This window comes from Monopterus albus, unplaced genomic scaffold (genome assembly GCF_001952655.1).
Source record: "Monopterus albus unplaced genomic scaffold, M_albus_1.0 scaffold10.1, whole genome shotgun sequence".
Taxonomy (NCBI): domain Eukaryota; kingdom Metazoa; phylum Chordata; class Actinopteri; order Synbranchiformes; family Synbranchidae; genus Monopterus; species Monopterus albus.
Genome location: NW_018127890.1, coordinates 553,286 through 577,705, shown reverse-complemented (window position 1 = coordinate 577,705; position 24,420 = coordinate 553,286). Strand labels below are relative to the sequence as shown.

Genomic DNA, 24,420 nt, shown 5'->3' with positions numbered 1-24,420 from the left:
GCCTGAGAACTGCTGCTTACACAGTGTTTCTGGGTGAAGAATGGGATAAATCATGCATACAGCGCAGGGGATCGACAGCCTCATACACACACTCTCTAGTCTGAGTGCTAGTGATAACAGCTCAGAGGACTCATCTCCTCATTTCCCGTGTTCTCAGCCAGAGTTGGTTCTGGGACTGCAGCTTCCGGTAACAGCTCCAGCCAGAGAAATCAGATTAGGACTGCATCCGCCCTGAGGTGTGTGTGACCCTGTTGTCTCCCCTCTGTTCCCATAAACCAGCAAACCCTGCTGCCTCCTCACACCGCTGCCAGTCAGAGAGACAGGAAGATACCAGAACAAATGACCAAACCAGGTGATTGTTAAAAGGCCCCCAGTGTGCAGCTTTTGCTGATACTCCAACAAGAAAGAGATAAAAATTTACTGTCCTATTGTCACCACTAGGTCTTAGAAGAACAAGAGATCAGCACAGATCAATAACTCTAATGTTTACACACATTAAAGAAACTCACTGAATCAATCCACTGATCCAAAGCAGTGCTCCTTGTGGCAAAACGTCCTGATCAGGTTTGACATTTTTTTCCCCCATCAGCAGCTGTTTTATTTCCACAGTTAGAAGTTTGGACCCACTTTCCCACCGACTGTTGGAGTATTTGTACTGTCACATTCAGTCAGCATGAACGAGCACACAGAGAAGCTCTGTGACGTGTGGCCTGTTTTCGCTTACAAGGTGCATATCTGTGAAAAGAGCTTTTTGTTGTGCTACAGCAAAATGATTTTTGAAAATTAATAATTACAAATGTTTACAAAAGGCTTCTTAATAATCACCTATTGGTGAATCAGCCGACTTAAACCAGATGTACAGTGGACTGGAAGGAGCTCGCTGAGCCTTCACACTTTATTTTCACTTTAAGTGTACGATAACACCCTGCTTTGTCCTAGTGAGGGACCATATAAAACATTATTTCCTCATCCGTTTAAAACTTTAGCTCCAGGTGCATCTCACACCGATAGATACAGGATCTCCTGCTGCCCCTTATACTCACAGGTCGTGCACACTGCTCAGGTTCTCCACCCTGTGGTGGCAGAGCGCACCGTCACGCAGCTACACACTTCTGCTCATATGCCGACCTGCTTCCTGTAACTGTTCATAAATGCATAAAAATCAAGACACAAAGAAACCACACAAGCTATGAATCTGTTTAACAGGTTTAGCTTTAAGAAACGGGTCCTACTGAACCAGTTACACTGATCAACCACTAAATAAAACCAAACAGATCAAAGTCAGACCTACATTCAACATGTGCTGTAAAAAATATGTAAGAAAGATTTGCCTTGACTGAGTATAAAATACCAGGTAAATATGAAATGAAGTCAAAACAGAAGGTCTATACAACCCTTGCTGCACTAGCAGAAAGTGATATGTTAAAGGTTGATGATGCATAGCTGATACTAATGCGAGTATATACTGTATCATCTACTATGTACAAAGATTAAGACATCTCACATACTGAGCCACAAGAACAGAAGAAAACGTACAACTGGTGAGTCAGTGGAAAACATAAGACACAAGAGGAAGATACATTTATAAGCTTTACAAAATAAGAATCGTCTCATTCATTAAAAAACAAAGATGGAGAGTTTCATTATCACTAAAAAAAAAAAAAAGCATAATACCTGCTCCTCGTTAGCCTTCAACCCATACTCGCTCTAGTGATTTTTTTAGTTAACAACTTCCCACTGACAAAGAACAGAGAGACCAGCGGGTAAAGTGTAGCTGTTAGTCAAGTTCAGTCTTCTGCAGCTGTGGAAGTTTATTAACAGCAAACAAAACCACGTCTCTCCCAAAAGAAAATACACCGAGTGTTTTAAGTTGGAGATGTTACTTTTAACAATCATCTCCCTTTAAAAAAAATGGAGTGTTCACCTTGTGTTTCTCTACTTGTTTTATCCTTCTACAAATAATCTTAAAGTAACGCTGTGAGTGTCTGTGTCTACACTGATCTACTGAACTTGACATTTGTCTCCCTGTTGTGTTTGTTCTCTAGAAAGTTGTTCCTCATTCTGCTCTGGTGTTCTCATAGACTTTTCCTCACAGCTGGAGCGGTCTGCAGAGGGACTCTGGAGGGGTATGGGTCCTAAAACCTGCAGAGAAACAGCGAGAGGACAGGAAAGTGTTAGAAAGAAGCGCAGCAAAGTAAGAAGCGGGATATTTAATATAAAAACAAACAAACAAACAAACAAACAAAAAAAAAAACTAACTTCAGTTCTTTTGGCAGCAGCGCTCAACTGCAAGTGACAGGCATTTTTTCCTCTCAACCTCTTTGACCTGAAACCTCTACACGTTCTTTAAACCCACTATTGCTTCACTTCAGCTGACCCAATAAGAAGATGACCTGGACTGACTTAAAGGTGTTAAAGGGGCTGGATATCCAGTGGACAAATTAGAGGCCCGGAAAAATAAAGTGACACACATTGACCTGGAAAATTGGTTTAACAGAGTCAGAACGTTTCTGTGAAAGCTGCTCGAGGTCCTTCAGACAACTGCAGGTGACCTCGAAGATACCGTTTGTTACAGTGCAGGTGTGCATCTTTTCCTTTATGGTGCCATTTTGAGGCTGTGCATTTCAGCAGGGCTGACAGTGAGCAAACATTTTTCCATTTGCACTGTTTCTAAATGCACATAATTACAACAGGATGTAAAATACATTAATAACAGAAGTTTTAAATGTAGCTAGATATTGTTACAGCCGCTGATTCGTCTCTTAACATGAAAATTCACTGTACTGCATTTCCCTGAAAAGAACAACTGTTAACAGTCTTGTACAAGATTTTTCTCACTAAAGGCACCAATGCCAGCTGTAACACACAAACAAAAACATCACTGCAAAGAGTGCGATTTGCAACAATGAAATTAAAGCATAAAACAAAAGGGGGATTTTCTGTTACATGATGCATATTGTCAAATTGCCCAGCCATATTTACATATTCATCTCTTTTCTCCTTGTCTGACCGAGGTCTGAGATCACAGCAGCTCTGAGTAAAACTACAAATTGCACTGACAGCTTTTTTGGGAGAGCTGGCTGTTTATTCGACATGGTGTACCTAATAAAGTGGCCTTCTATATTCATGCTGTGTGGCAGGACAGGGGGCAGGGAGGTGCTTGTGTTGCTCACCTTGCTGTCAGCTGCAGATGTAGTGTATCTGGCTGCCAGTCGAGGACTGCAGCGCCTGGTGGTTCTCCTTATGATGAATGGACTCGCCTCCCCCAGAGGAATGTCAGCAAAGCCTGAGGGAGAACACGTGCTCACTTCAGTTTTCACTACACTCAAAGTTTACCGTTTTGTTCTGCCAACTCCTACTGCACCTGGAGATTTTTTATTTTTGTACATTTGAACCTGTCAGAAGAATAATCTGGAGGATATAGACATTCAGTATTTCCAACAAATGAATCTGAGCAAACAGAACACAAACTACAGCTTTTGTTTATTATGATAGAGTTGTGGTTACACTAGTTTACCTTTCTGTACTAGTTCAGGAAGTCCCTCAGGCCTGAAGTCCTCTTCTTCCTGGTCACTTCTTGGTTTGGGTGTAGCCGCTGTGTTGGCTCTGATCTTCTTTGTCAGGTTGTGCAGGGCCTCCTGGGCGCCATCTTTATCACTAATGTCACAGTGACCACGTTTCCCTGGAGATGACCCCTGAAAAGACCTCCGAGGAGCTGGAGCTGCCATGTTCTCCAAGTTGTCAACCATCGTTTCTTCCTGATGTTTGGAAGAAGCCTTCCTTCCTGAGCGACGGCAGCGTGCGCGGTCCGTGCTGCTGGAGCGGACGTTAGCTTCATTAGCACACTGGGTAGCCGTAATCTGTTCCAGCCGAGCCGTCAGCACAGCGTTGGTCTCTTCCAGTTTGTGCACTTGAACCATCATGCTGCAGTATTTCACCACACTCTCATCAGCCTCTTTTGTCTTCTCCTCTAGACACTTGTTCAGCTCTTCCATCTCACTCTTCATCTCCTCCAGCTCTTTATCCCTCTCCTCCATTTCCTTCTTCTTTCCATCGAGAGCAGCCTTCAGTTCTTCCACCTCCTTGGTTTTTAATTCAGTTTCTGTCTTCTTCTGCTCCAGGGCAGAAGTGTCTTCCACATCCTTCTTCCTCTCCTCTGCTTCCATCTTGAGCTGCTTCACCTCAGTGTGCTCCTCCTCACTGCTCTGTCCATCTCCTAAAACAAATGTGGTGAAGGTTACAAATAAAATTATTCAACTGAAAGTTATTCTAAACAGAATAAACACCGAGTAAAAATTTTAAAACTCTTTCTTTGACCAGAGTTATCTGTGTACAATGGAAAGACTGAATGTGATTGGAAACTGGAAGTCAAACTTTAATGTGTGCACCTGAGCCGTTTATCATCAACTGCTTCTCCTGCTCTAGCTGTTTGCAGGTTTTCATCCAAAGGTTCATCTTGCCCAGAGCAGCGTCTCTCTCTTTAGACAGCTGAGCGAAGCGAGATGTGAGCTCCAACACCTGGGGAGGACAAAGTGAAGCGGTGTAATTAAATTATTCTCACTTGTAACATTAATGTATCATGGATGTTGTGTTGAACATGGAAGTGAGTGATTCTGGCAAAGAATGTTTTATGAGATTAAAAGGTAAAATAAACAAGAACATCTGTGATCACTCTTTGTAAAATGGATCCATTTAAAGTTAGAGTATTGTATTTTTAGACTTGCTTTGTGTTTGGACCTCACTAGATCTGGATGCGTGTACCTGCTCATTGAGCTGTACGACTGTCAGTTTGTATGTTTCCAGCTCCTTCTCCAGAGAGGTGACTGCTGACTGAAGACTCCCTTGTTCTTCTCTGAGTTTCTCCTTCTCACCTTCTTCTCTCTGCTTTTCATTTTCCAGGGAAGAAAGAGCTGAAAGCAAATTCTCTTTCTCCACTTCAATCAAAGCAAGGGAAGCCTGCAGCTCCTGTGTTCCCATCTCTACCTTCTGTTTCTCCTCCTCTATCCTTTCCTTTTCTTGCTTGAGTGAAGAAAGAGTTTGCTGCATGTCATGATTCTCCTTTTCTATCAAAGAAAGAGACTGAAGCTTCTCTTTCTCACATGCTGACAGCCTTTGCTCTTGTTCTAGTCTTGCCCTCTCTTCTTTTACAGAGGCCAGAGTGCAGCGCAGGTCATCTCTCTCTTGTTCTACTGACATTAAAGTAGAGTGCAGTTTCTCCGTTTCTTTTTGCATCTGTTCTTTCTGTGCCATAAGAGATGAGATAGATTCTACTGAGGCTTGTCTCTGATGTGCATCCTCTTCTTTCTCTTTTTGCCAAACTTCTCTTTCTTCCTCATTAGCTTTTATGAGTGTTTTGAGTTCCTTACTTTCTTTTTCTAAAGACTCACTGTAGGTCCTCATGTCATTTCTCTCCTTCTCCCACTCCTCTCTCAGAGAGCAAAGTCTCTCTCCTTCTGTCTGCCACTGCTTTACAGAGCTCTGTAGATACTCTTTCTCCTTCTCCAACTCTTCCAGAAGAGACTGCATCCTCTCTTTCTCCCCTTCAGTTTCTGTGCTCCTTTGTTCAAGCAAGACCTGTCTCTGCCAAGAGGCTTCCAGCTGTGCCTGGAGGTCATCTATTTGTCTCTCTGCCTCCTCTCTCATTCCTTTCTCCAGCTCTTCTACTCTGTATTTCTGCCTCTCCTCTTCCTCTCTTCTGTCTACCTCTGCCTTCTCCATCCCTCTCTCCAGCTCCTCCTTAGCAGCCTTCAGTTGTTCTAGCTCTCTGTTTTTCTCTTCCAGCTCCCTCTCCAGACAATCTTTCTCAGATCTCAGGCTGTCCAGCTCAGCAGAGAGCCACGATAGTTTCTCACTGAGCTCCTTCTTCTCCTCCTCCACCTGAGAGTCAGTAGGTGGTGAGGGTGGAAGATAAACAGCAGAAATGAAACAAGCCAAGAGTGGAGGAGAAATCCAGGAAAAAAGAAAAGGGAGGAGCAATCTGGTTACTATATTTCTTGGTTGACATGAGTCACAAACCACTATTATAAAATAAAACCATGACAAACACAAATCACTGTAAAAGTACCTTTTGCTGTTCCTCCTCCAGCTCAGCTTTGGCTGTCTCTGCCTATATGAAAGGATAAAATCTTTGCATTTAATATGAACAATTTTTAACCTTTAATCTAAACACTGATGAATGTGAATTTTATTTTGGCAAAAATCTGTTGCAATGGGAACAAAGCAGCCTTAAAGACAGACACGCTGATGTTTGTGACAGAATACCTGTAGAACAGCCTCCTCTAGACTTTGCTCTACATCTTCCTTCTCTCGCTCCAGTGTATCAATGCGATCCTGCAGTGAGTCAGACTTTTTCTGGGCAGCTGCAGAGATAGTAACATTTAGACAGACATCTCTTTAAACTCAAGCGGTCATACCATTTCAAAGGAAGGCAAGAGTCACCTTTGAGCAGCTCTCCCATCTTCTTCTTCTTCCTCTCGTCCGACTCAATGCGGACCTGCAGCTTTTCAATGCCAGTCCTCATCTGCTGGACCTCATCTTGTGTGGAGTTCAGACGACAGGCAATCTCTCCCTTTTCTAGCAGAGAGGACTCTAGAGACTGTGAAAGGCGACTCACCTCTCCCTCTAAAGCCTGGGTGAAAAAGGAGGGAACCAAGCAGGAAGAGTTGGACATGCTTTACTCCTTGAAAAATTGAATAGGCTACAAGGCCATTTATTTCTATATCCCCCCTTTTATTAGCTTATGTTGAGCAGGTGTGATTTAAGAGATTTTTAATAAAAGTCTTGTTGTCCATTATTACTTAACTGTCTGTGACAAGTGATTTAATCTTTTTGGAAAAACATCTGACTTGAAAAGTACAAATGAAAGTTTTCCACCAGCACTAAACAGTATTCACTTGGGGGGGGGGGGGGGGGCTGTGAAAACAGTTTCAAACAATCCACACACATGTAACCTCATCGACATACGTCAGGTGAGCCATGCACACACACACACACACACACACACACACACACACACACACACACACATTTAAAAGTCTGTAAATAAATGCACTCCAAACATTGCTTGACAGCATTTTATGTGGCCAGGAAGCTTTTCAAAGCTACATTTCAAGTCTATGAACTTGAACATATATGTAAAATACTGACATTTATGTTCTGATGTATTTATCCACAAAATAGTTTGTGGATCGAACAACGCATTAGAGAATACTAAACACTACCAACAAATTATCATACACATTTTTAACTTTTGTTGTTAGATGCTATACAAACACACAGCCATCACTTGTCTTCATACTCTGTGGACACCCATCCTCAACATACAATAAATTTGCTTGTATCAAACTCCCCGCTCACCTGTATCTTGCCGACCATAGACTCGGTGTTCTGACTGGCAGTGGTGTGGTCATCTTGGATCCGGTTAAGATGGACAATAAGCTCTTCTCTTTCTCCACTCTGTTGAGAGACTGCCTGCTCCAGCACCTTAACCTGCTCCAGCAGCTTTAGTGAAACAAAAGGAATTAATTTTTAGTAAAAGAAAGAAATTAGTGATCTAACTAAAACCCTGCGCTCACTTATTTTATTTCGGTAGTCTCACTGAGATCATAATCTTTTTTTCAAGAGAGACCTGAGAACAAGAACCATTCAGGGTCATGAAAAACTCTTTCGTAAAACACAACCAGCAACAAAACAAACATATCCACAGACAGTCAGAAAATCCCATTCATAAAACAGAACCTGTAAGCAAAACAGAGAAATATCCAGTAAAAACAATCACACAAATCATATAAAACATCATATAATAATGCTCTAAATGAGACATTAAGGAATCAAACTTAAGGGAAGGCCAAAGCTCATTCCATTTGAAAGGTGCATAGTAACTAAAAGAATTTAAGCCAAGGTCAGCACGTCCTCATGGGTGTTCTGAAGCTGAGTGGAATATTGTAGCTGCAAGGCTTAAACCAGAGAAGGGGCATGATGTAGTGTGGAAGATGCAACAGTAAGGCTTTGTAAATAATTAAAGGGATGTTTAGTTTTTCTTGGCTGCAAGGAAGTCTATCCAACTTTGCTGTACAGACAGCAAAGAAGAGTAAAGAACTTGTCATTTGTAATAAAGCATAATGCACTATGATAAGTAGGATTCAACTGCTGAAATACTGGAGAACCAACTGAAGTATCTAAGTAGATTATAGACCATCCCTCTTTCTAGCCATGTCTTTAATTCTATACCTGTTGCCTTTCCATCTTCAGCTTCTCCATGTTGCTCTGCAGGACTTCAAACTCCTTCCTTCCTGCTCTGATGTCATCCTCCAGGATGGAAATCAAGTTTCTGGTGTCACAGTTGGTCTTCTCCAGACTGTGAACTTTCTCTCTCCACTGGGACAAAGACCGGTCCAGGTCCTCTCGCTCCTCAGTGCAGGACACAAGTTCAGATCTCAGCTGGGTTGTCTGGAAAAAACCCCCAGCATTTCAAGTAGTTATGCCACACTGACTGATCAGTAACCTTGAGAACAGACCATTGTGCATCGAGTTCTTGCTGTGGTGTTTCTGCACAAGGATAAACAAATGCTTGAGCCTATGTTGATAGTTTTACCAAAACACACACAGTAATTTAGTCCTCATACATACTGATGGTTGTGCTCACAGGCTTGACTCACCTCCGCCATAAAAATTTCTATCTGCTGCTCCATTCCTGTACAAGTTCTCTTCTGAGTATCCATCTCATCCTTCAGTCGGGTCCTCTCTTCCTGCAGGGTCTCTAGCTCAGACTCCATGCCCAGGATGTGTTGCTCCAGATTAGCTTTCTCTGAGCGAACCCGCTTCAGCTCGCTCTCCTGCTGGAGGAACTTCTCGTCCCATCCATCTATAGAACCAAGGAAAACATCTACTCAGTATCTACATTGAAAAACATAGTACAAACCTTATAGTCGTCAAATTTAAGCTGCTCCTACAAGACTGAACACAAACTATGGTTGCACTTGTGACTGCGGGCATTCACAACCAAATGTACTAATACATTTCAGAAAGATGTATAAAATATTACAAAAACAAATCTGTATGGTTAAATCACTTTTTCATATGCAGTAAGTCAGGAAGATAGTTACCTTTAGTCATCTCCAGTACTTCAAGCATCTCCATAACGTCAGCCAGCTGGCATTTAGATGTTTGTAGCTGCAGGGTTAAGGTCTCCCTCTCCTCTGACAGCTGAGCCAGCTAAATATGAGCACACAGCATTAATATTAACACAACAATAATACATTTCATTGTTAGCTTTGCCACTAACAGTCATGGCCAAAATACTAGCACCCCTGCATTTCTGTCAGACAACACTTCTCCCAGAAAATTGTCACAATCATGAATTCTGTGGTATTCTCATGTTTATTTCTTTGGTGTGCAGTGGAAGAAAACAAAAAAGCTGGAAAAACAGCCAAATCTGATCCATTCCACACAAAACTCCAAAAATGGACTGGACATAATTGACACCTTTTCAAAATAATCAAAAGTAGTTGCATTTCAAGCATGTGATGCTCCTTTAATTTGTAATGAGACTCACTCATTTTTGGCCATGACTGAATATATGATATTCAGCATTGTGTAGTGTAGTGTCTTCCCCCACCTGCTCAGCAAGTTCATTCTTCTCCTTGTTCAGCTTGTTTAGTTTGTGTGCCGCACCATGGGCCTCCGCCTCTGTTGCATGAAGTTTCTTCTCCAAATTTTGAACTTGGACTTCCAGTTCGGTCATCAGCTCCTTTCTCAGCGTGAGGTCAGAGCTGAGTAGGTCAGCCTCTGAGTACAGGGTCTGAAGTTCATTTTCTTGTTTTCTGATCATTTCCTTGTAGTGGTTGAGGTCATCGTGTACATGAGATGGCTCTAACATAATTACATAACAACAGAATTTATTAGTCTAATAACTTCTTTTGTTAAAATCAAACGCATCAAACCAACAAGTGTCAAGTCATAGAAAGTTGTAGTTTGGAGAAAATTTGTTTTCACATGTTCTGACAGGAAATGCTGTTATGCACCTAACACAGGAGCTCAGTATTAGACAGTGAATAAGTCCAAGAGAAAACAATTATTGCAACTGCAGCTTTAAGCACCAGTGAATTCATCATCACAAGGTGTTCACCCTTTGGTTTCCTTCAGGGAGGATATGGGGAAAGTACCTTCACAGGCTTCAGGTTTCTTTTCAGAAACATCTCTGGGACTTCTGCTGTCTGCAGGAAGCTGAAAGAAAGATTAAACAAAATGTTAAAACAATCACAAATATAGGGATGCACCGATACCAGTACCAGGTCTGATATACCATCCTCCAGTACTTGTACTCGTAAAAGCTGTCCAATGCTATGTGCCAATAGCACTTAACGGAGGCATTAGATTAACCTCACAGTGGCTGATCCAGTCATTAGGCGGTAGAGAAGAAATTGCAGTGGATTGTGGACACTTTAATAAAGATAAAAGTAAAGCCAAATGCAAGCTCTGATTCTTTCCTCTGCTGTGTCTGTTGAAGAACAATTCTTCCAAGAAAAACACGCGCATTAAACAATTTATAAATGAGGTCAGTATCTCCAGTACAGAGTTACACCAATGAGTCATGACTGAAGACAAACGGATTGGTGTAATAACTGATTTCTACCTGATCTAACGGTTGATGCTGATAGTGTAGCTGCTCCTCATTACTCCCCATTTCCTCTGCCACACATGCCTCGATCTCCTCCTCCAGCTGTTCCTGGATCATCTCTTGCTTGATGACGTCCTCATTGAAGACTGGTGTTGTCTCACTGCCAGGTTTGATGGAAATTTCATTTACTATATACATACTGTATATCATACTGTCCTAAAAAAAAATCATCTTATTTTCAGGCTAATAATTAATGTGCATTTGTGTTGAGTACAAAACTCAGTGTACCTGAATGCCTCGTGACACTGGGAAAATTCACCAGGCTCAGACACCATAGGGATCAGCTGCTCTTTTACTGGAAGGGACTCAGTATTGGTGCTTGTATCTAATGTCGGCTCTACGTCAACCTGCTGTGCTGATTCTGCTGAGGAAACCAGAAGAATTCTGTTTAAATGTACATATTCAAATTAGAAATTCTTAAAAAACAACAAACAACAACAAAAAACCCAAACACATAGTTTTACACTAACCATCAGTGTCTGTCTCATCAGGCTCCATGTGGCAGATGTTCTCTCGTGGCTTCTGGGTTTCCTGTGACTCAGAGAGCTCCTGTATGAGGCTGTGTTGCTGTCCCACCTGTTGCAGTAGTGAATCACACTTCTGCTTCAGCACAACCAGCTCCTCCTGTAGGCTTGCCAGCTTCTGATGCAGTTCAGCCTGCTCTGCCTCAAACTGACGGCTCCTGTGATACAACATATAATTCTAGCTTATACAAAAACCACTGTCAGACACACCATTTAATACATGCACCAGAGACAGGGATTGAACAATTTACTGAAGTTCAATATATTGCGATACAATAGCACCACAAAATATATTCCTTTGTCACACTATATACACTGTGTGGTCTCCATACACTAGTAACTTCATACTTTCTGTAAATAAGATAAGCTTAACAGAACACAACTCAATGAAGCTGGTTGTACTTCACATAACAAAACTGGTGCTAGAAACTGGAACAAAGGAATAAAAGACAAGTATTCTGCAGTAGGGGTGTAAACTGCAGCTCTCATCATGATACAATCATATACTGATTCTCTTTACCAATGATCCGACCACAAAATATATTCCATGATGTGATTTTGATTCTATTAGATTCAGGGGCCTGCGATCAATATCAGTTATGTACCTATTTCACACAACTAAATTTTTATTAACTGAAATGCAACAAAAGCATAATAAAATAATTTTTACTAAGGTCTTCTATTCCCTTTCAAATGCTATTTAAATTCAAATAAGGACCATTGATGACCTTCCATTTGAATATAAATGTTGGATTTTGAAGCATTTACACTGTCACACACACAGGGGTTTTGTTTAAAACGTCACATTCACACAATGTTGTGTGTGTGTCCTTTTTAATCCAGAATACTTCCCATACCCATGACTTGTTACTTTATGTGTGTATTTTTCTTGGCTGCTACAGGTCAAGCCCAAATCTCACAGGAAGCAGTTTGTCACTTGCCCCTGAACATCCCTAACTTAAAAATTCAATTATAATAGCTCAAACAAACATCAAAGCAGTTCTGTACCTCTCTCTGTTCTGCTCCTCGCTCCTCTTGTCCCTCATCTCCAGCTGCTCCCTCAGCCTCTGCTGTTCCTGCTCTGAGGACTGGAGCGAGCGCTGCATGCACTCGTTTTCCTCTTTGAGAGAAGCCACCTCACCTTCATGCCTCTCTACCCTTCGGTGCAACTGCAGCTTCTCTTCCATTACTTGATTCACACTCGACTGTAGTTTGAAGTTCTCTTCAGTTAGCTGACTGCAGTTCATTTCCAGCTGAAGCTTTTCCTTAATTACCTGATTCAAGTTAGTAAACAAATCATTTTGCTCCGAGTTTAGTTCATCAAATTTAGCCTCAAGTTGGCTTTTTTCCTCATTTACCAGGCTAAGGGTAACATCTAACTGGGCTTTCTCCTCAGTGACTTGACTAAGAGTTTTCTCAGCTTTGTGTTTCTCAGCAATCAAATGATCAATCTGTGCTTCTGTTCCCTGCTTTTCTTCGGTTAACTGCTTGACACTGGTCTGCAGCTGTCTGTTCTCCTCAGATAGTTGGTCTAGACTGACTTCCAGCTGCTTCTTCTCTGCCCTTACTTTAATCATTTCATTTTCTGCTTCCTCTTTGTCATCTGTTAACTGTCTCACTCTAGTTTCAAGGTTGTTTTTCTCCTGGACTAACAGGTTGAGACTATTGTCTTTGTCTTCAATTATCTGCCTGAGAGCTGTCTCTAACTTGACGTTTTCCTCTGTGATCTGACAGAGTTTAGCCTCTAATGCAGCAACACTCTCCTCAAGCTGGTTTCGTTTGACAGCATCCTCTTCCAGACGAGTTATTTCACAGCTCCTGTCAAATAACTCCTCTTTAGCGGTGACATACTGTGCCTCCAGCACAGAGTTCTGGGACTGGACCTCCTCTAAGCGGGCTTCCAAGACAGAGACCTAAAAAGGTTACAGAATTTTTATGTAATCCCATTATGGAAAATGAAAAACTTACAAATTTAAGACTACAGAAATGTACTATAATATTAATCTCCACATTAGGTCTACTGACTGTGGCTTAGAACTCTTTCTGACAGACCTGAGATTTGCCATCCTCCAGCCTGGCCTCCATGTCAGACATTTGGGCCTTGTTGTGAGCAAGCTGAGCCTCCAGTGACTCTGCATTTCCCTTCAGCTCCTCCACCTGATGAACAAAGAAGTTCATGGTGGTCTCATTGTCCTCCAGGTCCATTTGCAGCATCTCCATCTGCACCTTTATAATGAATAATGAAATAGGTAATGCAAATTATTAAAATGACTGTACTTCATTTGAAGACGACCTCCTTGGAGCTACCACTTGTTACAATACTGAGTCAGGCAGTGTTTATATTACTGTCTATAGCTTTTTATGTGTTGTTTTTATATCTGTATGATATGTTAAGTGCTTTGGTCAGCTGTGCTGTGGTAAAGCGCTATATAAATAAAGTTGAGTTGAGGCAAGACTAACATAATAGAGTAGTGTTTTCACTACAATATAACTAAGAACATATTAGTAACCAACCTTAATTTTGTTCATGGCGACCATCTTCTCCTTCAGGAGGTCTGAGGTTTTGGCTTGCTCTGCCTCTGCTTTAATCAGCTTCTCCTTCAGACCCTTGATGGTGTTGTCTCTTTCTTCCAAGCCGCATGATGCAGCAGACAGAGTCGTCTTCATGGTCTTGATCTCCTCTTGACAAGAGCTTGATGCTGCTTTGGCAGCAGCAGCAACTGACCGCTTTGCAGCTTCGAGCTGTTCTTTGAGGCTCTTCTCTTTCTCTAGGAAATTTTCAATCTCCAAAGCATGACTCTGGAACATTTTGCTCTTCTCCTCTGTGACATCTTTAACCTCTTTCTCCAAAGCAGAGACCAAGATATTTTTTTCTGTCAGGGTGTTCTCCAGGTTGGACTTGATTTCTATAGTGGAGGAGTGACTTTGCTCAAGCGCTTCTAGAGACTTTTTAAGATCAGCGTGGGACTGGTTGACCACATCCAGTTCATTCCTCAAGACTAGAAGCTTCTCTGCTGCATCTCTGTTTGCAGCTACGTTTTCCTCTAAGCGAGATATCTGCTCCAGGAGGTGGTTGGTCTTCTCAGTCTGAGCGTGCTGGAGGATCTTAACAAGAAACAGAAGAATAAAATTAAACCTAATATCTGTTGAACAACTACAGTGGTATGCACAAGAAAGTCTGATTATGTTAAACTAATGGCAACACCGTGGACAAATATATGGCTAAATATTTATAAGATTTATATTTTGGTATTTTGAATTTCACTGTTAAATAAAAAGATCAAATAAAACACTGAAACCCAATATAAGTGCAAGACATTTTACCTCTGCTTCTTTCTTCATCTCTTGCACTAAATTTTCCAACTCAGCCTTTTGGTTCTCCAGAGACAACATCTGAGCTTCTGCCTCCCTGATCTCCTTCTCCTTCTCTTGTGTCTGACTCTGCTGATCCTTCAGCTCCTTTTCTAACCATACGAGCTCTTCTGATTGTTTCTCGTACATCTTTTTGTCTTCCTCTTGTTTGTCTGACAGTGTCTTAACTTGATTCTGCAGCTCAGTTCTCAGTTGCTCTTGAATCTTCAGGAGCTGCTCCACAGAAATGACCTGAGACATGAACAGAAGATTCAGCTTGAGCTTCACTTTAAAAATAAATAAATAAAATAAAAAAATAAAATAAAATAAAATGTAGCGAACAATATGAAAGGAACAAAATGAAAAGGCACAGGGTAAAACATAAAAATAAGGTCAACAGAACAGATTTAATGTGTCTCTGAAATGAGAAAACTACACTCCGGCAGACAAACGGATAAATATTAATTGTATAATTGTAATTAACAGTACAGTAATAATAATAATAATAATAATAATACAGCAGTGGGTAAAACGTTTGTTGCACACCAGTAAAACTGACCTGGTCTTTGTTGAGGAGTAGCTCTTGCTGAGCCTCCTCCAACCGCAGCTTGATCTGCTCCGTCTCTTCATCCTTTGCTGAAACACTCTCCTCACACTTCTTCAGTAAGGCCGCCTTCTCTTCCAAGAACCTGGTAGAATTAGACAGAAAAGGAGGAAAACTTTTATGTTAAAAGCAAGGTATACATATTTTAGCTCCTTGGAAACAATGGAGACAGTGTAAGGTATCAAGGCATCTTTTTTATTTTTTTTTCTACTGTGGGTGTAGTTATTAACCTCTTAAACCCTGCAAACTCATGTTGCACAGTGACAGTGAAGAAGGGTGGAATTGGCACCTCTTAGACACAACCTCGGGAAAGCAGCGGTTGGATTTATTGCAGGGCTGTTGTCTCGGAAAATGGTTAATAGAGAACAATGAACTAAAGAACAAATAAAATTCCCACCTAGTACTCTGCTCCTCCTGCTGTGCAGTGGCCTGGGCCAGCTGTTCTCTCAGCTGGCTGATCTCAGCCTGGCCCAGCTCTACAAGCTGATCTTTGGAGCGGACCAAGTCGCAGGCTACCTGGTGCTCGTCACGCAGCTGTGTATTTGTCCTCTCAGCCTGCTCTGCTCGAGTTATTTCCTTTTGCAGCTGCAAATCGAGGTGGCGAAAAAAAAAAAAAAAAAAAAAAAAAAAAAAAAAGACATATAGGAACTATTCCTTTTTTATTCACTGGATTTTAATTATAACGCTTTAGCTCCAGTCAAATTCAGTGTTACTGCATATCCAATATAAACATATGGATGGATTTCTCTTAGTGGTGATTCTGAATTTGTATTCATTTTGCAAGCCTTTGTCAAGTTTCTTGACTTTGTAGGTGTTTGCCTCTATTTGTACCCATTTGTAGTTGTTTGAGTCTTTGTGGTCATTTTCGCTTGCCATCATTTTCCATCTATTTATCCCTTTATCCTGTTTACTCATAGCCTTACGGAAGAACATTGAACATGCACACAGAGCTACTGCACTAAAGTCAAATTGCTTATGTTTCAACACACCTAGCCAGTAAAGCCAATTGTGATTTTGCATGCATTTGTAGAAGTTTTGCATGTCCTTTTCAAGTTGTTAGACTAAATTTCCAACAACGTCTTCAAACAGCAGCTCTGACCCAGGGGCCTCTGGGCCTGTGCATGCTATGCTTGTTCAGTAATGTATCCATGAACAGACTACAATCTGGGTCAAGATAAAGGGCAATTCAACAATGGTATCGATTTTTTTATCAACTGATTCCATGACAAAACAGGGAGGTCTGCCATTTTTAAACATTTGATATTTTAAAATGTAAAAAATTTTTCAAAATAGATGTTCTGAGGGTTCACTAACATGACAGAGCATAACACAAGGCTAGGATTCCATTTCCAGTGAATATCTCTGGTTGTGAGCATTTTAGTCAATAACTATGATTCTTCTAGGTCCCTTATGTTTGCACAAAGAACTTTGGGAGCACAAAACTTACTGTAAGGCGTAGAAAATAAGCAACACAATAAAAATCACCTGAGCTTCGAGCTGTACCACTTGCACACCAACATTCTCCAGGTCTTTAGCTTGCTTCTGTTCAGCCTCAGAGAGCTGAGACTGCAGTTCCTTGTACCGGAGCTCTCGCTCCTCCAACTCCATGCTTTTGTTGAGGAGTTCTCCCTTCAGTGAGTCGATGTGAGCAGATAGCCTGGCCTTGTCTCCCTCTGCACTTACAAGCTGCTTCTATAATGAAAGGAAATGTATTTTGGGTCTAGACTATTGTCAATATTGCTTGAATCTTACAATAAATTATATTTCTTACATGTCTCTAATCCTTCATGGCATTATATCACACATTTTCATAAATGTTATAATGAAGAACAAGAGCGCTGTGCAATGACAACTTTGGGGGCTGCACCATATCAAACCACTTCTCTCAGCACACATACATGCATATTAAATATTCTACCACAAGTGTGTGTGTTCAGTATAAAGATGTCAGTCTGCAAAAAGCAATGTGATAGGTCTTTCCTTAAGCATCATCTTTACACTAAGAGCAAAAAAGGGAAACACCACACTTACCTTAAATTCCTCATTAGCCTCATTCAGCGAGCTGAGACTGTTCTCCAACTTGCCAACTTGGTCAGTGAGCTTCTTCTGCACAGCTTCAGTTTCCTCAATCAAGGTCTTCTTCTCTTTCTTCCACTCCAGCAGAGTTTGATGTTCTTGTTTCAGTTCCTTACACTCATTCTGACTCACAGCAAGGTTGGATTTCAGCTCTTGTCTCTCCTTCTCCACAACTGTCATCCTGTTGTTCAGCCTCTCTGTCTCTTGTTTCTGTTCCTGCAGCTCATTCCGAGATCTACAGTGTGATAAAAACATAATGCATTGAAACGCTACTGTAGGTAAATATCATGGATAAAAAACAAACAAAAACTTCTCTTTTCTTTCAAAAGAGAGACCGACACTGTTTTTGTACAGTAAAACTGTTTACCGGTCATGTCTGGTCTCTGCATCAGAGAGAGTCTTATTCAGGTTTTCCAGCTCTCGGGCTGAAGCCTGCGTCTGCTGCTCCAGTTTTGACTTAAGTCTCTTCAGCTCTTCATTCTGTCCCTCTGATTTTGCTGAGCAGCAGAAAGAGAAACAATTTAAAAACTGAGATAAACTCATATAATAGCTAAAATGACTGCCACCCTCCATCACTGCCATTCTTACTGTTCATCTACCTTTGAAGTCATCTAGTTGTCCCTGGGTGCGTTTGAGGCTCTGCTCGACACTCTTCTTCTCTTCCTCCAGCTGAGACAGGCGCCTGCTGCTCTGGTCCAACTGGACAGTCACACTGGTCTTCTCTTTCTGTAGTTCCTAAAGGGAGAAGGGAAAGTGGACAGAACATAAGTAGCAGCAAAAGATGAAATGAGTGGAGAACGACATGAGAGGTGGTAGGAAAAAAAAGGGAGGGCCTGTTTGTAATGTTAAGACAAAAACAAAGTGAAACCTTTACATTTTGCTAAACTGATATTTGGTGGTATTTTGACAATATTTCACCAGGTGGCAGATGACTGTTCATACATTAAAGATGAAACTCATAATCAGCAGACTCACTAGTGAGTTGTCAATGGACAGTTGCAGTGGATGAACATTCAACCAAACCAACCCACCTCTACTTTCTTGCGGAGGTCCTGCTCTTTGGTCTGGCTGATCTGGAGGCTCTGCTCTGACCTCAACAGTTTCTGTTTCTGCTCTTCCACCTCCTTCTCCATCTGTTTCTTTTGGAAAGACATCTAGAAAAATGACCAAGGGGAGACACACATCAAACAGCACATCAAGATGTACATACAAGAGCATAACTAATCAAATCTGAGAAATATGACAAATTCCAGTCATCCTTTATCAAAACTTTTTTTGTTCTGCAAAATAAAAAAAATCTATTTCAGCCTTACCAGCAGCTGGCATACTATGCGTGTAAAGTGAAATAGTCAATACTTGATCAGTAAAATGCATTACAAATGTGAAACAGCAGAAACCATGATAAAGTCACTTAATCACTCCTCTACATTTTGAACTATATTCTACTCCAGCTAAACTGATTCACAAAATTGATGAAATGTGGGCCAATTGCACTACTGTTCTTACAAGCATCATCCTGATTAAACAGTCACTAGAATTCCATGGTGACATGTCCCACCCCCTGGTTCACTGTCAATGTAGATGGCAGTGTGACGCAAGAAAGAACATGAGACGAAGGAACAGAAAAGTCCAAAGTAAAAACATTATGTGTCTCTATTTCTTCAGGACATTACATCACCTTCTCCATGTCAGCCTGCAGTACATTGTAGTCTTTTTTAGACTGTTGGATTTCTTGTGTTAACTTGGTTCTGGTCTGGTTCAGCTGCTGTTCCAAAGCCTGGTGGGAGCTCTGTAGCTGTGCCAGCTCCTATACAGAATACAACAAACACACAAGTTTTTATTAAAATAAAATAAACAGTTAAAATGTCTGATAAAACCTAAACATGTTGGGGGCCCAATGATGGTATGACGCCATACCTTCTGACTGTCTCTCTCTTGGTCCTTGAGTTTCTGCTCCAGAGCTCGTCGGCAGCTTTCAGCATTGTGCCTCTGACAGCTGAGCTCCTCCGTGACCTGTTTCAGCTTCTGCTCAAAGGATGAACACTAAAACAATCCACAGCAACAGTTTAATCATCTCTGCCAGTCATTTACATGTTTCATTTCAATCCAAGTCTCTGGCTAAACTATGTAACCAAGCAGACATAAAACAAAAACAATCTTGCTACAATAATAAAGTCTCTATGTACCAGTAATGGAATCCTACCTTGGCCTCAACCTGCTGGTGTCTGTCTGTGGCCTGACTCAGCTCATAGCTGGTCTTGGCCAAGTCTCTGTCCCGTTCAGTCAGATCTTTACGTGCCTGGTTCAGTTGAGATTGTAGTTCCTGCAACTTAGAGACCTGGCTACGAATCTCCTTCTCCTGACTGGACAGATTCCTCTCCAGCTCTGACACCCGGCTACGCAGCTCTGATGACAAAACGGTAAACCTTAAAGCTCTGTTGCTGGACGTGATTAGAATGTAAAACTTGAAGAAACCCATTTTTCTGAGGTAGTGGAAGTGCAAAACAAAAGGACACCTAATATTTTATGGAAAAGATGACAAGCACTAAAGATATTAACTTGAGAAATGCATCATGAACAGTGCACCTTGATTGAGAATCTTAAGCTGCTCCATCTGTTGGGAGGATCCACTGGGACTCTGCACTGTTCTGGAACAGCTCATTCTCTGGCTGGGTTTGATAGGGGTCTCCTCGTGGGCATCCCACAGGGATGTCCCCCGCCTCTTCAGAGGTGTTTCCATTGCATCATGGCAGTGACGATTGTGGGCCTGATCTTGCTGTTGCCATGGGAATATGGAAGATCCAGCTTGGCGGGCAGCGATGTCCTTGTGATTTACACTGACAGATGACTGATTCAACAGCTAGAAGACAACAGACAAGTTAACATCATGCCTTTACAGCACTTAATAAACATAAGTAATTTACTCACTTTGACTTGCAGGACTTTGAGCTCATTCTCCAGCCTCTTTCTTTCTTCTACCTCCTGGCTGTATTTCTCTTGAAGCTCCTCTATCCTATTATCTATGAAACACATACACAATGTACATGTCAGGGTAAACTGAAAAACTCCGCCAGACATAAAGTCCCTAATAGATGATCACTGAAATTTGCAACAACAAATGTCCTTTAAAATTTTTACAGCCACACAAAAATACCATAGAGAGCCTGTGGAAAGCATATAGCTGGAAACCAATCAACTGAGGTATAAGAAAAAAAAAATCTAATAACATGAATTTAAAGCACAAGTTTTGAGACAAATTGCAATACCTTGTTGTCTGTGGACTGGGACAGGAGCTGGAGTAGAGAAGCTTTTCTGTGGTGTAGTGTAAGGCTGAAGTTCAGATGAGGAGGACGACAAGGAAGAAGAGCCAGCGGGCTGAGAACGATCCAGTTCATTTTTGTACCTGAGCATTAAAAAAAAACAAAAAAAAACAAACAAACAAACAAAGAGTGTCATTCAGGATTTGAAATCTGTTCACCTAGTCAGCTTTCTAGTCATTTAAGCACAACACATTCAAAGCACTGTGCCAGAGGAGCTACATTTACAAGTCCATGCTTCTTACATTCAAACTTAAAAGTGCATATGAACAGACAAAAGTGAACTCACTTCTTGAGCTCCTGCTCCAGACGTTCTATGGTCTTCCTGCAGGAGCTAAGCTGACCCTCCAGGTAGCTCACCTAGATTCAGGAACAGGATTCAGTTGGGTTCACACATAGTTAAAAATACAGACTGAATTCAAGATACATATAAATCTGAGGTTCATTTTCTTCTTTTGCATACAAAGCAGTTGATTGTGCCCTGGTGATTAGATTGTCCACTCGACAGCTATATAGTACACAACAGTGAGCTGCTATCCAGTTACTGTGTTACATTCTGGTTTTAATAGACATACTGGTTAGAACATGCGATCTGATTATCATTGAACTCACAAATACAAACATCTGGTTAGCACACAACCAGTTATCTTTCCTCCATTTATTGAACACAACCATTACATAATCTGAGCTGAAGGGAAACGCACAGTGCATCTCTACTGGGTTAAAGTTTTCTTTGACTGAAGTCATTTTCTTTTAGATTTACTTTGATGTTTGTGGTGAGTCCTGCTTCATCATGAAACTTCTACTGAGCTTCAGCTAGCAGACAGCCACCCTGACATTATCCTGGAAGATAACGATGATAAACTTGGGAAGTAAGTTTTCCCTTGATGATAGAAAGCTGTCCAGGCCCAGAGGCAGCAACAATTCAACATTAGTTTCATCGGTAAACAAGACATTTTCCTGGCAATGTTGTAAGTCATGGTGGTCTTTGGCAAATGTCAGCTGCATAGTGGTATTTTGTTTGGAGATCAGCGTGTAGTGTCCTGAAACTATACGCCATGATTTGCATATGGCAGATTCTTCAGCAGAGATTTTAACTATTATCAACAATTGCTAACTCCCATTGTACTGAATGAATTTCAAACTAAATATCAATAAACTGCAGTAGAGATTTCTTTCTTTCTCAGTGACCTGCTGCTCTTTGACTCCGAGGTCATGGGCGGTCTTTTGACGGGCTTTTTCCAAAGAGTCACAGGACTCGACTAAAGACTGGTTCTCTCTTTTCAAAGCAGAGATCTCAGTACGTTCACTGTCCACCTGTAGAAAGAGAGACACTGGTAATTAATACATGTATTTCACTAATTTTGTAAAAAGCTCTTCAAGTGTGTGTTTTCACATCTGACAATCAACTTGTCTTTTCAACAGGAGATTCAATATAGCTAATTTATCTACACTTTTAAGTCCATTCATCCATTCCCCTTCAGCAATGACCTTCTGTTTCTGCTTTTGCAGGGCAGCCTCTATGGAGTCCAGCTGAAACTGTTTCTGGGTCCGTTCCTTCTTTAGTTTATCCAGCTGGACCTCCATCTCCTGGATCTTCTGCAGAGCTCTGGGTGGAAGTCCATCCTTCCACTCCTCCACCGCCCAGCTCATGGTTAACAACCTGACCAAACAGACATTTTATTTAAAGGGGGAAACAGCACCAATAGTTACTCTGCAAACAGAATTAACACTAATATGAACAATTAGTAAAGTTTAATCGTAAATCACGTTAAAATTACCCTATAAGAAACCCATATCTTCCTTTAGATATATAAAACCGGGTATTATTAAACATACGTTAGAGTTAATTCGTGAACGCTGGTTCTACGAAGAGAACGACAATAACACTAATGTTAACATTTGCATAGCGTTAATTGACACAACGTTAATTCATGGCATTTTGCTTTATAACACTGTTAACGTAAAAACTGAGATGAGAGAACCTACTCTAATAAACTGGTTAACCTATTACTTTCTTCTACCTTTTAAAATTGTGAGAGCATAGTGAACTTAGCACATATTAAATAACTACGTAGCGTTAGCTAACGTTGCGTTGTTTTAAAGTTAGTGGTATTATTTTTAGCGAACTAACGCCAACATTAGTTAAACACACCTCTGGCATTTTTAGGATGTTAAGATTAATTTGAAGTGGACCGTAAACTTTACGTTACGTTAAAGACACGTAACAGTTTCATTGCGTTTTAGTTAACCCAACGTTAACATTGCCGTGTTGAGGTACCGTAACTAGCGTTATGACAAGTAACGTCAGCTAATGGTAATCTTTACTTTAATCCTTATTTTAACGTTAAATTGTATCTAAAATGAAGTCTATAATGGAGATTGAACATACTACTTACTTTGGGCGCGATGCTATCACATACACACTTTGTACTCGTTAGAAAATTCAAATTTTACCGGACGAGATCACAAATACACTCAACTCCACGGCCATTGGCTAACACTTGTGACGTGGGCGTGCAACGCCTCTGATTGGCTTAATATTGTCTCAACAGTGCCACCGCTTGGTGTGACCTTGTAAGTACAGATCACAAACAGTAGGCTGAGATGGACCTCTGAAAAACAATTAGCTGAATATTTGAAATGAACACATGCATATATATTTCAAAATAAGTGCCATACTGTCATTTATTGAGTTCCATTGATATAATACAGAAAATCATATGCTCACTTTAGTTATGCATTCCAATAGAATAACATTCATGCCTGATAAAGTAATAGTTTATTACAGAAACAACAGAAAACATGAGTGACCTTTCAGTGTTGTCATTGGTTTGCTACATGCAGCATGAGTATGGATTTTGTGTTACCTCTTGTGCCACAGGTTTTAACTTAACACAGAAAAAGAAAATAGATCATGCATTTTCTTAGTGCCTGACCAGAGACTAAAAGCTCAAATCTGGTAAACCATAGGGTATAGATGTTATTTTTGGCTTGAGGCACCTACAAACCCTCTTAGGGTCCTTTTTTGTAAAAAATTATACACAAAGATGTAGAACAGAAATGGTGCTTTTGGATTAACAATGCAAAGGTGTAAGGCAGGCACCGTCAAGATGCGTTTTGCAGGTTACAAAAATAGTCACCTTTGCAGGACCTGCTACAACTATGTCCAAAGACAACTCATAACAATGGACTATTTTGAATCCTCTGTAACCTGCATTCATGTTGTACATACAACATGACCCATAGTAAACAAGAGGGAGATGCTACAGGTATTAAAAACAAAGAAATCAGAGCTTTGACTTTAGTTCCTCTGGCAGGGCACCATGCAAAAACTGCAGGCAGACCAAATGTCCACTGACAAAAACTGGTAGAAATGAAACAAAACATGCTTATAGGTTTGCCATTTTGACATCATTTTGTCACAAAACTGTACAAAATTTGAGTGCAATAAGAACCTTTCAGTAAGGCCCAGGTGATGGTTTGTGCATGCTCAGACTTATGTTACATATGATGATTTAGTCAAACCTACAGCAAAGATAAAACTACAGTTTTACAACCTGTAACTTCTACCCCACACACATGATTTCAGGGCCAGTCACATTAAAATTTTCTTGTCAATATGATTTCAGTACTCATTCTTGCTGAAGGTACTGTTTCCTTAAAGTCACCATATTGCCAGAATAGTTGCTATGCACTTGAGTAATCTCCGTTCATTTATTTCACTTGTGCAAACAGGAACCAACAACTAAAGCTGAGATTAAAGGGAGATGCATTCCCTTTTTGAAGAAAGATTTCATTCATTCATATTGACTATAAAGTATATGCTGAAGATAACCTTCCCCCTTATCTGTTCAATAAAATGTTAAA

The 24,420-nt window shown here is 40.8% G+C and overlaps 1 protein-coding gene across 1 annotated transcript; it reads right to left on the bottom strand.

Moving 5' to 3' along the window:
* Positions 1-1,194: 1,194 nt before the first annotated feature.
* Positions 1,195-23,044, bottom strand: cenpf (centromere protein F). The gene is made up of 38 exons (XM_020589841.1): positions 22,950-23,044; positions 22,042-22,213; positions 21,742-21,867; positions 20,840-20,910; positions 20,500-20,636; positions 20,162-20,253; positions 19,820-20,093; positions 19,437-19,639; positions 19,151-19,276; positions 18,912-19,040; positions 18,265-18,387; positions 17,833-17,968; positions 17,601-17,730; positions 17,189-17,468; positions 16,643-16,849; positions 15,555-15,763; positions 15,113-15,242; positions 14,527-14,805; positions 13,717-14,307; positions 13,255-13,428; positions 12,211-13,115; positions 11,149-11,360; positions 10,907-11,042; positions 10,634-10,778; positions 10,164-10,224; positions 9,617-9,870; positions 9,105-9,213; positions 8,658-8,863; positions 8,230-8,448; positions 7,357-7,500; positions 6,439-6,628; positions 6,262-6,359; positions 6,065-6,106; positions 4,762-5,877; positions 4,389-4,518; positions 3,518-4,216; positions 3,174-3,286; positions 1,195-2,142 (listed from the first exon to the last, which is right to left on the bottom strand). Exons 2-38 carry the CDS (start codon positions 22,201-22,203, stop codon positions 2,002-2,004), a joined length of 8,499 nt encoding a protein of 2,832 aa, XP_020445497.1. The 5' UTR covers positions 22,204-22,213; positions 22,950-23,044; the 3' UTR covers positions 1,195-2,001.
* Between the last annotated feature and the right edge of the window lie 1,376 nt (positions 23,045-24,420).